This window comes from Haematobia irritans, chromosome 3, assembly GCF_050003625.1.
Source record: "Haematobia irritans isolate KBUSLIRL chromosome 3, ASM5000362v1, whole genome shotgun sequence".
Classification (NCBI taxonomy): Eukaryota; Metazoa; Arthropoda; class Insecta; order Diptera; family Muscidae; genus Haematobia; species Haematobia irritans.
Window position 1 is genome coordinate 41,073,624 of NC_134399.1, and position 14,179 is coordinate 41,087,802.

General features: G+C 31.1%; 1 protein-coding gene and 2 long non-coding RNA genes across 4 annotated transcripts in view; 1 reads left to right on the forward strand and 2 right to left on the reverse strand.

The window, feature by feature from the left end:
- The window catches only part of LOC142232250 (cytokine receptor-like), a 33,924-nt gene extending 31,837 nt beyond the window's left edge, over window positions 1-2,087 (reverse strand). Inside the window, exon 1 of one of the 2 annotated variants that reach the window (XM_075302988.1) lies at window positions 1,817-2,087. In XM_075302988.1, coding sequence (XP_075159103.1) covers window positions 1,817-1,830 — 14 coding nt within the window. In that variant the 5' untranslated portion in view covers window positions 1,831-2,087. The remainder of the gene's footprint in view (window positions 1-1,816) is intronic. The other variant, XM_075302989.1, reaches the window with a different exon arrangement.
- Window positions 2,088-7,539: 5,452 nt separating this feature from the next.
- On the reverse strand, window positions 7,540-8,620 carry LOC142230309 (uncharacterized). Its single transcript, XR_012720643.1, has 3 exons — window positions 8,310-8,620; window positions 8,140-8,245; window positions 7,540-8,074 (listed from the first exon to the last, which is right to left on the reverse strand). It is a non-coding gene; the product is annotated as an uncharacterized LOC142230309 (long non-coding RNA).
- A 186-nt stretch (window positions 8,621-8,806) lies between these two features.
- On the forward strand, window positions 8,807-9,063 carry LOC142231883 (uncharacterized). Its single transcript, XR_012720952.1, has 2 exons — window positions 8,807-8,914; window positions 8,980-9,063. It is a non-coding gene; the product is annotated as an uncharacterized LOC142231883 (long non-coding RNA).
- Window positions 9,064-14,179: the final 5,116 nt, after the last annotated feature.

The window sequence follows — 14,179 nt, forward strand, 5'->3', positions numbered from 1 at the left end:
AGGGAGTAATTTTCATAATCTGCCAAAACCCAAAAAAAAAAAATCTTCCAATCTATCAAACAGAACTGCAGTTCCATCCAACGTATTCTCCTAATTTCGTCCTAAACCCTGGCTTAACCACACTTCAGGTTGGATCTAATTACGGAGATAAACGGATTTTGGTAATGTGAGATTGCAGAAAAATCTTTGTCAACGATTTATGAGTCGTAGATACCAAATTTTTTATTTACTATGGAAGAAATATGATCATTGGAGCTAATTTTTAATACTTAAAATCTAAAAGTCCACAAAGGTATTCCCACATGTAAAATGAATTTGTATAGGTTAGGTTCCAAAGATGATAAAGTTTTCCCTGTCTCATGAAATATAACATACCATAGTATTCGGCTTGTTTTGCAGCCTAAACTCTCTATTACGCTATACTCTTCAGTTTAGAATCTGTTTCCAGTCCCAAATAGTTAACCAACTCTTCCCCGATATCGTGCCTTATATATTTTGTAAAAGCAGGGCATTGACCTAGTTTGTGATCCAATGTCTTCACCTCCTCAAAATAGACCTTAAATACATCTTCCGCTGCACCGGTACAAATGTGCCTTTGAGTCTAGGTGTTCTATCAGGACTCCCACGGCTCTTTTGATAATTTGAATACCCATGACGGAAACCTCTTTAATAATTAGCTCCGTTCGAGAACCCGATAATTTTTGATAATTATCACAATTTTTTACTGTCGTTCGTTTTATGCCAGAAAAAAAGATAGCCGGACAGAGACTACAATTGACAGTTACTGGATGCTGTTCACATACTCTTCAGAAAATTTAATCAAAGAGAGTAAAATACACACTGACTCTCTTGCTAGTTTTTACCATAGACCTTATAATACATAGATGATCCACTATTCTCTTTAAAAAAATGTGTCAGTTCCAAAAATTAATTTTCTGACATTTCGTTTTGATTTGTTCTTAAAGAGTCTGTCTCAAATATTAATTTTCGCGCATTTGCTTTTGTTTAAATTTAAATTTAAAAATTAAATTTCGTATTTTCGCGGTTTTGGTCACAATTTTTTGTTCAAATATTGACTTTTAATATATTAATTTATTTATAAATCCGCTGTTGCATCATAAACGTTCTAATTTTGTGTAAAATTGGCAAACTACAAAAAGGAAAACGAAAGAGATTGTAAGCGTGCTCTTATTTTTCTCGTTTATTCTTAATTTTCGGAACTTTCAAACATAGTTTGACACCCATGGATCATCTATGTAATATAAGATCTATGGTTTTTACTAGATATTTTTACTGGAAAAGTATGCGAAAAGACCTATTGTCGTGGGACGTTTGCTAAAGTTGACCTATTCGGTACGTAGAATTTCTTGAACACATTCAAAATGCCCCCTCTAACTTTGTTTTTTCCAAGTGGGTACAATGACGACGGCTTCGCCGAAAATACGTTGAGGTGTATACATTACCCATTTATATTTATTTATTATTATATGTTTATATTATGCGTGTACTGGCAACACTGCCAGCTATGTTTTTGGGTATGCGTGTGAAGAGTATTTTTTGATTGCATGAAGCACGTAGGAAACATGTCGAGATGAAAACAAGTTTGTTGGTAATGTTTTTATTTCATGTTTATCACGGTATGTATAGATTTCAGCTCACGTCCTGATTAGCCAACAGAACAAAAACAAAATCCTCCAATTATGTACAAAAATACACCCGCAATAAACTTTGAAATCCCCCTTAAATGCATCACAAAACTGCAGTGTCCTCCTTGTTCTAAAGCTTTTTTTTTTGGTTCACTGCTGTGGCTACTTACATTGCCTTCATCATTGCTGCTGTTGGATTTAAATTTTTTGCCGCTGTCTCTCCTTTATTCCGATTCTAATTTAGTTTGTTCGTGCAAATCACAATGCACCCATAAGTATGTATATATATTGTCAAAACTAAATGCACTTTATGCTGTTACAAGTGAAAATAATTTCTACTCCAACAAAATATGTTAATATAAACAGGGTTCAGCAACGTAATTTGTTTTTTTTTATTGTACGTGCTCTGCATCAATTTTTCCGAGATAAGGTGAGTACTACGTTCGGTTTTTTCACCAAAACACTAAATTAAAAGTACAAATATATTTATGAAGACGATTATATTTTGATCGAGTCTTGCCAAATAATGGATGGAAAAGATCCAAGGAATTGATTGCAAATAATTTTATATTTCTAAATTAGTTAATTAAAAAAAGTAACCGTGAAAACAAGCTGGTTTTCAGCTTGAAAACTGAACATAGTACTCAGCTATATATAGAAATACATGGTTGGGTTAAACTTTTGATTCGTCGGGGTCACTTCTTTTCTTCTACGTCAACACATACGACAGCACCGTAAAAAACATTATTATCATGCTGCACCATCAATGCAGAACAGAATGTACTTCATGTTCTTATTATTTTTTGATTCTTATTATTTTTATTAGTTGATTATGGCATAAAGTCCAAACGTCCAAACATTTGTTTTTCTAAAAAAAAATAACCGAAATCCCGAGAAATGCGATTTGTCCGCCCGCAGTCCACAATAAAACGAAAAGTTGAAATATGGCTGCTAGTAGAGATGCAAAACAATCGATAGCATTATCGATAGTTTCATTTTAAAGTACTATCGATATTTATTTACCGATAACGATTATTACAACCAACGTTGCTAACCAGGGCTGCCACTTCCAACGATTTATCGGCATTTTGACGATTTTTTTTTTACTCAAAAAATAGAACTAGCCAATTTTTGCCTCAAATAGGACGTTAATAGGTCAAGAAAAATACGATTGTTTATATTTTTATTACTTTGAATAAAAAATTATAAATGATTCTATGTATAGGTTAGGTTAAAGTGGCAGCCCGATTAAGTTTCAGGCTCACTTAGACTATTCAGTCCATTGTGATACCACATTAACTAAAAGTACATATTACATATGGGCACTTCTAGTTTTAAGCCTTGAACCTTCTCTATTATTTTCTTCTGTTGAACCAACCCGATTGTTCCAAAAACATTAGCAGACTGCTTAATGTGCTTTATGCGCTTTACAGACTATCAGTTATTCCGGACGACAGTGCTCGCATCGAACATATCCCATATATTGTGCACATTATAAGTTAAGTCCGAAGGCATAATCGATACTGCTGCATGTTTATGGGATCGATAACACATTTACCGATTATTTAGTCATCGCCGACAAGTCGTATCGATCCGACACACTGTAAGATTCTTTACAAACACCGACATTCCGTCCGGAATAACTGATAATCTGTAAAGCGCATTACAGACTATCAGTTAGTCCGGACGACAGTGCTCGTGTCGAACATATACCATATATTGTGCACATTATAAGTTAAGTCCGAAGGCATAGTCGATACTGCTGCATGTTTATGGGATCGATAACACATTTACCGATTATTTAGTCATCGCCGACAAGTCGTATCGATCCGACTTGTTTATGGGTGAAACCATTTTTTTCTGAATAAAATGTAAGAAAATAATAAAAAAAAATCCTGGTATATGTGTCAAAACAATGATTCCTGAAGTAATCCACATTTAATATATTACAAATTACGTGATGAATTTCAAAATACTTGTCGCCTGGTTTCCCATTGATTGGAAGTGGAATTTTCCACGTTTTTGCCACAATACTGGTTTAGATTTATGTATTTCTTTAATTTTCAACCAGAATTGGCGATCCATCATTAATTTCATTGCAGAAATGCCTGTTTTTAATGTAAAAATAAATTTGTCTTTGATAATGTTTGTCGAACATCCCCTTACACTCAATGATTTGTACCACCCAACCAGAAAAAATCAAAGTTGTTTTGATTTTATGCCAACACGTCCCCGCGACAGCCGAACTCGACCTTATACTATCGGATTTGTCGCCGCAACGTGTTGTGTCGCAGGGTTTATCCGACCGTATAAGGTGCCCTTAAGATTCTTTACAAACACCGACGTTCCGTCCGGAATAACTGATATCGATTTACTCGAAAAAACAAAGTATCACAAATGGAAAAAATTTCGCTGGTTTTTCGCATTTTTTGGTTTTGTATGGAGTTTCAACGCGAAAACCGAACAGAATACCGGCCTTTAGAGGCTAAACTCGAACTTAATACCCACCTTAAGGACGGTACTCTGTTTGTTGGTGCGAAAAAAGTTCCCCTCAATCATTGTTTCGCGTTGAAAAATTATAGTGTTGATAATATATTTTGAAGGAAAAAAAAACATTTTGCAACTTTTTCGCGTTTATTTCAACGAAATGTATTGAAAACATCGCAAAATGTCACGAAATGATTACACCCTGCCAACATTTTTTGAATTTGGTGGCGCTTCTGAGAATCCCCACTACGTCGAAAACAATCATATACGACATCAAAAACTCGTCGGAAAAGCGCCGTCACTATTGAGAAGTTGTACCACGCCAAGTTACTACGAAAAAGTTTCTCATTAGTGCAATTATTAGGTGCCTAATTAGATCAATTTCGAAGGACGCCAATAAGAACCCCTGCAAACTATCAGAAAAAGTGCAGTTTAAGGTAATTGTAGAAGAATCATTGTGGTCAAGTAAAACACGATTGTGTAGATGTTTATTGATTTGATTAAACATTTATAATTTCTTATAAATATAACATTTTTCGGTTTATCTCATCATATTTAACATAATTTTTTGCATTAATAAAAGAATGATGTTGAGTTTTAAGTAGCAAGTTACATATTGCAGCGTCTATCAGCCAGTTTGTTTATTTTCGATGGAGACAGCGTGCCTGGAAAAAATATTTGAAAAACGATCACTTTATTCTATTTGGAAAGTCGAAAATTGTTCACCATATACCTTTCACAATTTTAAGCGTAATATCTATGTTTTCAGAACTTTATTTTCGTTTTTATTTAAATGAAATATAACAAGCTGGTTGCGCTTGGCGTTTCACAAAAAATAAAATGGCTCTTCTAACAGTAGTGATGGCAAAATACTTTCATGTACATTTTGTACTTTTTGATATGCTTCCCCCATCACAGTTCGCGATGGATGTGGTGACATTTACGAGTCTGTGGTAGCGATGAGGATGAAATGGAACTTTGAAATGCTGGCAGGGCATATAAATAGGCAACTAGTGGCTCGATTTACACACACACGCATACATAATAATTAAATTGAAAAAGAAGAAGCAGAAGTTATTTTACAAATAACTTTGGATCTAAAAAATATAATTTTACAATGCTGCATTTTATTTTTTGGAACATAGCAATTAATTCTTGTGATTCCATTCATTGCTACCCTGGTACTATAGTACATCATTGCAATATCAATTGCTGTGCTCCTTTTGTTAACATTTTGTTTTGTGTTTATTATCCCGATGCCCGGTACAAATGAAACGATTGTAGAATATAATTCACCAAATAAAGCTTTTATTTTGTTAACATTTGTGTTTAAATTTCATGTTTTATACATTATTTATGTTCTACAATATAGTAGCGAGCGGCTAGATCTTGGTTGGAAAAACATGGAGTTGTATTTCCGTAATAAAGTAGCAACCAGCCCTGCCAACATTTTTTGAATTTGGGGGCGCTTCTGAGAATCCCCACTACGTCGGAAACAGTCGTATACGATATCCAAAACTCCTCGGAAAAGCGCCGTTACTATTAAGAAGTTGTACCACGCCAAGTTACTACAAAAAATTACCGCATGAGTGCAATTATTAGGTGCCCTTCTTGATACATTTAGAAGGACGCCAATAAGAGCCCCTTCAAACGATCAGACAAAGTGCATTTTAAGATAGTTGTAAAAGAATCATTGTGGTCAAGTAAAACACGATTGTTTAGATGTTCATTAATTTTATTAAACATTTATAAATTCTCATAAATATAACATTTATACGACTATCACATATTGTAGCGTCTATCAGCCAGTGCTTTTATTCCCAATGGAGGCAGCGTGTCTGGAAAAATATTTGAAAAACTATCACTTTATTCCATTTGGAAAGTCAAAAACTGTTCACCAATATACCTTTCACAGTTTAAAGCGAAATAACTATGTTTTCAGCATTTCATTATAATTTTTATTTAAATAAATTATAAGAAGCTAGTTGTGCTTGGTGTTTCACAAAATATAAAATGGCTCTTGTAACAATAGTGATGGCAAAATACTTTCATGCGAATATTGATGGCAAAATACTATCACAGTTGGCGATTGTTGCAGTGTCACTTACGAGTCTGTGGTAGCGATGAAGATTAAAAGTGAACTTCAAAATGCTGGCAGGGTATATTGTAGAACATAAATAATATATAAAACATGAAATTTAAACACAAATATTAACAAAATAAAAGCTTTATCTGGTGAATTATATTTTACAATCGTTTCATTTGTACTGGGCATCGGGATAATAAACACAAAACAAAATGTTAACAAAAGGAGCACAACAATTGATGTTGCAAAACAAGCATTAGCACTTCAACCAACATGTATAGTACCGGGGTAGCAATGAATGGAATCACAAGAATTAATTGCTATGTTCCAAGAAATAAAATGCAGCATTGAAAAAATAGATTTTTTAAATCCAAAGTTATTTGTATAATAACTTCTGCTTCTTCTTTTCCAATTTAATTATTATGTATGCGTATGTGTGTAAATCGAGCCACAGCAAACAACTTGAGGCATGCAGTGCCTGCGATGAGGCAGAGAATTTAGTGAATAACTTGAGAATAACTTTTAGAAAATTATAAGATGAAAAAATGAGGTATATGTATGTATTTTTATTACCCAATAAATACAGGATGAGCGTTTTTCAAATGCAACAACTTTTCAGTTTGAGGGTAAATATAATTTTCAACATAAATTCAACTTGACTTGAAATAGCTCATCTTCAATACATCTTCAAATTGTTTGCGAATTACTTCCAATGTGCCAAAATGTTGACGAAATCTTTTAAAAGGTGTTGAAGATAATATGAGAAAACTTTGACAAAACACTACCCTAAAATGCAACGAAAAAACCATGTCCCAATAAACACAAACGTTTGAAAAATGCTAAATTTCAACAATTTTTCAAACATTTTTTCAAAGGATTAGGGTAATATTCAAGTTGAGAAATTGTTGAGAAAATCGCGTTCTCAACAAAAAACAGACATTACCCTCAACAGTGAAATTCAACACATTAGCAATAGTATCTCAAGTGTTATCCTCAAATTGATACTCAATAATTTGTCAAACAATTTTCGATGCGTGTCAAATTCAAAATTAAGATCGTTGCAAATACTTTTCAACCTAAATTTGTGTGAATGATATCCCCACTTCAAATTGAAAGTCAAAGCCAAAATTCTATGAATTTTGTATAATTTATTCATATTCATCAAAATAAAATATATAATAATACACTACACTACATAATACACTACAATACCAATTGATAAATAATAATCTTATTAAACATATCAACAAATAAGAACAAAAAAAAAAAAAAAAAAACAAACAACAAAACTTTAAATATCTTAAACATTATTACCCTGCCAACATTTTTTGAATTTGGGGACTCTTTTGAGAATCCCCACTACGTCGAAAACAATCATATACGACATCAAAAACTCGTCGTAATAATACACTACACTTCATAATACACTACAATACCAATTGATAAATAATAATCTTATTAAACATATCAACAAATAAGAACAAAAAAAACTAACAACAAAACTTTAAATATCTTAAACATTATTAGTAAACACTTTTGCATTGATAATTCGTTTTCCATCCTTTTGGTGTCATAAAACAGCATTAAAATTTATTAACATGCGGGCAATTTGAAATTTGGAACGTACTGGACCTCGTGTTAGAATTGATTTCCAGCAGAAGGAATTCACAAAATATCCATTGATGCCCATTTTCATCCAGAAGTTGTTGATTTCGACAATTTGTTGTTTTTAACAATTTTAATTGGTTGCACTTGTAATGTTTCTGGAAACTTTTTCTTGTCGATAAGCCACTCATTTTTCATTGGTCAGCTTCTTAATGTTTGCAAGAATGTAGCATCCAAAGATTTTAGTTTTCTGCAAAGAGATTTAAATTTAGTGAATTCTCTAAAGTGTTGATTCAATTTTTCATATTGACGTACCAATTATTATAAACTATTTGAAGCAGTTCCAGTTAATTGTCCACCATTTTTTCATCGGTCAGCTTTTTAATGTTTTCAAGAACGTACAATCCATAATTTTAGTTTTCTGCAAAGAGATATACATTTAGTGACTTCCTTAAAGTTTTATTTCATTTTTTATTTTCACTTACCTATTTTAATAAACTATTTGGTATTTGTCTAAAATTTTCCATTTTTTTATTTCTTGCAATTGACCACGAACTTCGTTGCACAAATAAGTATTGAAAACCACATGGTTTTTTCGTTGCATTTTAGGGTAGTGTTTTGTCAAAGTTTTCTCATATTATCTTCAACACCTTTTCAAAGATTTCGTCAACATTTTGGCAAATTGGAAGTGATTCGCAAGCAATTTGAAGGTGTATTGAAGATGAGCTATTTCAAGTCAAGTTGAATTTATGTTGAAAATTATATTTACCCTCAAACTGAAAAGTTGTTGCATTTGAAAAACGCTCATCTTGTGTTTATTGGGGTGGTGTTCAATACTTATTTGTGCAACGAAGTTCGTGGTCAATTGCAAGAAACAAAAAAAAATGGGAAATTTTAGACAAATAACCAAATAGATTATAAAAAAGGTAAGAGAAAATAAAAAATGAAATAAAACTTTAAGGAAGTCACTAAATGTATATCTCTTTGCAGAAAACTAAAATTATGGATTCTACGTTCTTGAAAACATTAAAAAGCTGACCGATGAAAAAATGGTGGACAATTAACTGGAACAAATAGTTTATAATAATTGGTACGTCAATATGAAAAAATAAATCAACACTTTAAAGAAGTCACTAAATTTAAATCTCTTTGCAGAAAAAAATCTTTGGATGCTACATTCTTGCAAACAATAAGAATCTGACCAATGAAAAATGAGTGGATTATCGACAAGAAAAAGTTTCCAGAAACATTACAAGTGCAACCAATTAAAATTGTTAAAAACAACAAATTGTTGAAATCAACAACTTCTGGATGAAAATGTGTATCACATCGTCAGTTTAATTCATATGCTATTATCAGTTCAAAATGGATATTTTGTGACTTTCTTCTGCTGGAAATCAATTCTAACACGCTGTCCAGTACGTTCCTAATTTCAAATTGCCCGCATGTTAATAAAAGTAAGGAACCAAAAGGAAGGAAATCGAATTATCAATGCAAAAGTGTTTAGTAATAATGTTTAAAATATTTAAAGTTTTGTTGTTTGTTTTTTTTTTTTCTTATTTGTTGGTATGTTTAATAAGATTATTATTTATCAATTGGTATTGTAGTGTATTATGTTGTGTAGTGTATTATAATATATTTTATTTTGATGAAAATGAATAAATTATACAAAATTCATAGAATTTTGGCTTTGACTTTCAATTTCAATCATTCATACAAATTTAGGTTGAAATGTATTTGCAACGATGTTAATTTTGAATTTGACTCGCATCGAAAATTGTTTGACAAATTATTGAGTAGCGATGCATTTCAATTTGAGGATAACACTTGAGATATTATTGCTAATGTGTTGAATTTCACTGTTGAGAGTAATGTCTGTTTTTTGTTGAGAACGCGATTTTCTCAACAATTTCTCAACTTGAATATTACCTTAATCCTTTGAAAAAATGTTTGAAAAATTGTTGAAATTTAGCATTTTTCAAACGTTTGTGTTTATTGGGTTGGTGAACAATTTGCGAATTTCCAAATGGAGTAAAGTGATAATTTTTCTGATATTTTCCAGACACGATGCTTCAATCGAGAATACAAACACTGGCTGATAGACGCTGCAACATCCCTGCCAGCATTTCAAAGTTCCATTTCATCCTCATCGCTACCACAGACTCGTAAGTGACACTGCAACAATCACCAACTGTGATAGTATTTTGCCATCACTATTCGCATGAAAGTATTTTGCCATCACTATTGTTAGAAGAGCCATTTTATATTATACGAAACACCAAGCAGAACTACACCCATAGAAAAATTATTACCATACGGGCTCAAATCGATACCGTACGTTATTGATAGTTAGCCAACCCCGTATGGTACAATATCAATACCGAATGGTACAGGCGGAAACGCAAAGCATGAAAGTACCATTCGGTATTATGAAAGTACCAATATGGTATTGAAAATAATACCTAATGCGCTTTACAGACTATCAGTTATTCCGGACGGAATGTCGGTGTTTGTAAAGAATCTTACAGTGTGTCGGATCGATAAGACTTGTCGGCGATGACTAAATAATCGGTAAATGTGTTATCGATCCCATAAACATGCAGCAGTATGGATTATGCCGTCGGACGTAACTTATAATGTGCACAATATATGGGATATGTTCGACACGAGCACTGTCGTCCGGAATAACTGATAGTCTGTAAAGCGCATAAGCGGTACTATTATTTATACCATAAAGGTATTGATGTTTAAACATAGCGGTATTGCCAAATAATACCTAAATGGTATTTGTTTAATAATATTTAGTTTAATAAAACACACGTAAAATGTCTTTGTTACGTACTACATTTAATACATAACATACATACAAAAACCTAATCATTTCTGCATGCAAAGTTGTTTTCCCAATTCAGCTCCATGTCACAATTCAGGCACTGCATCCCTCAAGTCATTTCTCCATGTAAAGTTTTTCTCCCAATTCAGCTCCATGTCGCTCTTGTAACTCAACATCAATCTTTTATTAATGCATAAAAATATGTTAAATGTGATGTGATAGTCGTATAAATGTTATATTTATGAGAATTTATAAATGTTTAATAAAATTAATAAACATTTTAACAATCGTGTTTTACTTGACCACAATGATTCTTTTACAACTATCTTAAAATGCAATTTCTCTGATTGTTTGAAGGGGCTCTTATTGGCGTCCTTCTAAATGTATCCAGATGGGCACCTAATAATTGCACTCATGCGATACTTTTTTGTAGCAACTTGGCGTGGTACAACCCTGCCAACATTTTTTGAATTTGGGGGCGCTTCTGAGAATCCCCACTACGTCGAAAACAGTCGTATACGATATCCAAAACTCCTCGGAAAAGCGCCGTCACTATTGAGAAGTTGTACCACGCCAAGTTACTACAAAAAAGTATCGCATGAGTGCAATTATTAGGTGCCCTTTTTAATAAATTTAGAACGACGCCAATAAGATGTGACATGTATCTTTTTAGATTTATTTAATGAATTCTTTTTGCAAAAATTCTCATGTTTTATTTTCTCCTTTCCTGCTGATGTTATTGTCACTAGTTTTGCTTGGTATATGTCACCTTTTCTTTGAGAAACAAATCATTCACAATAACGTTTTCCAAAGAGATCATATGGTGCAACCGATCTGAAAAACGTTCGCAATGACCACACAGCTGACTCCTTCCAGTGTGAACATTTGTCGACGAAGGTGACGTTTTGCGCAACTCAGATCAAAAATGTCTTTCACATTTTAACACCTTCGGGATAAGATCAGGATCAGTCAACATATATAGAAAAAGTGTATTATAATATAAGTGTAATATAATATAGTGACTTATCAAAAATACTTATAATCGTATATTTGTGATTTCAACAAACTCAAGGTGAGAACAATTTGTATTGTTTGTATTTTAGAATATTTGCTAAAATCATGCAGAACCAGGCAATATAATCTTGGGGCATGAATTAAACATGGGTTGGAATTGTATGCGTAACACAAAACCACATTTTTCGTGCTATACCAACTCAAGTTTAATTCAAGACCTGACGATTTTATGAGAATTTTGAGGTTAGGTTAAATATGTATAATTGGACAATGGTGGTATATTTGCAAATTTCATTAACGATATACATTGATTTCGTGATATATTGGTTCGAAACAATGTTCTACTATGATTTTTCTTTGTCTATGGAAACAATATCATCGGGTTCTTACCACAAATTGTTCAATGTCATATTGAAGTGAGGAGACGTGGATGGATGGAAAACAGAAATCTGTTTCTAGATCATCCATGATGTGCAAGTAATTTCGACCTTTTTTCTTTAGTCTATTTTGTTTCTGATGAAAGTTAATTAATTTTTCTATTGTATGAAGGGACCGTATCATTATCCACAGTTTGGAGGTCATAGTAGTGCAGACATGACCCAATTGACATTAGTGGTGTTGGCTGAACTCACCACGTGTTGGATGCAATATTAGCACAGACACAAAGTATGCATGTTGGATGGTTCTTGGAAACAATATTGGAGAATTTGTGAAAAATCAGAGAAGGGAAGACTGTATTACAAGATCTATTATTCACTGGAACCAGAAATTTCAAAAGAAAATTAAGGTAAAAAAAAAAATGTGGAAAATGTGTGATTGTCCCGTGATGTTCTAAAACATACCATAAGAGACACGTGGGTACCTTCGATATCATGTGTATCGGAGGTGCTCAGTAATTTTATATAAAAGAAAGAAAAGAAATTTTAAACATTTCAATTATAAGTTTTAAAGAAAATATTTCATACTATGAAAGAACAAAAATCCAAATTTGTTGAATGAACAAGAAATGAAAGTTGCTGGAAATATTTGAAAATTACTAACGAGAAAGGAAAAGTAAAAAAACCCATAAATAAAATTTTAAAAGAAAAAGTATTAAACGTTTAAGAAATAAAAGTAAATTATCAAAAATTCGTTGGTATTACTGCAAAAACAAGCTGAAATTATGCCATAAAAGTTGTATTATATTTTTCTAAACTAAAGATTTGAAAACTTAAAAATAAGAAAAGAACTAATTATCTATGGAAATTACAAAATTAATATCATCAAAATTACACAAAATATATATTAAAAATAATGTAAGAAAAGTTATTATGATTTTTTTTTATAAATGTACATAAATAAATATATCAGTATATAAAAAAAAAAAAAAGAAAAAGTAAATATATATGTACATAATTTTTGTTATGACTAATTTTGGAAAGAAAATTAATAAAATTCTAAAAATAATATTTTTTTTTTTTGGATACTTAAACTAAACAAAACAAAAATTAGATAAGATTATGTGCAAACAAAAAAAAATATAATTTTTATATGTACCAAAACAAAAAAATATATAATTTTTAAATACTAATTGATATAATGAATAAATACCAATAACATAAAGAAATATAACTAATATAATAAATAAAAATAATAATCAAATATTTATATATTTATATATTAAATAATATAACAATAAATAATGAATATAATCTAAAATATACATAACTAAAATTAAATTAAAACATACATATATATCATAAATATTAAAATAATATAATTAAAAAAAAAAAAAACGCCTAAAGGATAATACTTAATAATATCATTAAACAAATTAATGTTAAAAATAATTAATAATTAAATAAATAAATCATTTTATGTAAACTTATATATATGATTCAAATCTAATAATAAAAGCTATTATTATTTTTCAATCATAAAACATTTTTTTTAAGCACATAAATTTATATATTACCTAAGGTTCTATTTTTTTTTTTGCACAAAATATTAAAAAGACAGTAACTATCTAATTTTTAAAAACAACATAAAATTTCATTATTATTTACTTAAGGCCTTAAAACTACTATTTTCTATCTAAATTGTACATTAAATGTTAATTATTGTTATCATTATTATACTAAACTACATGTTATAAACAAACTCATAAGTTTAAGAATAAAACAAAATGTTATGAAATTTTTAACGTAAAAAGAAATTTAAAATGTGTTAACTGTCTAATAAGGGTTGAAATGTAACAGCCGTTAAAAAAAAAAAAGTAGGCTAATTCAATGTTGGGATATTTCCACATATTTATAGAGGCAACGGAAATATCATGGATGACAGAAATGTCATATGGGGTGGGCTTGCCTAAGAGACTGGACACCAAGTCTCAAATAGGAATCCAAAAATGTCTGTTGAATTTTAAATATACTTGTCCTTTTAGCAAAACAACATAAAAAAGCATACCCGTATTACTCAAACAACAATAGCCTAACATAATGATTTGCGACTTCCCATCCCTGAATCAAC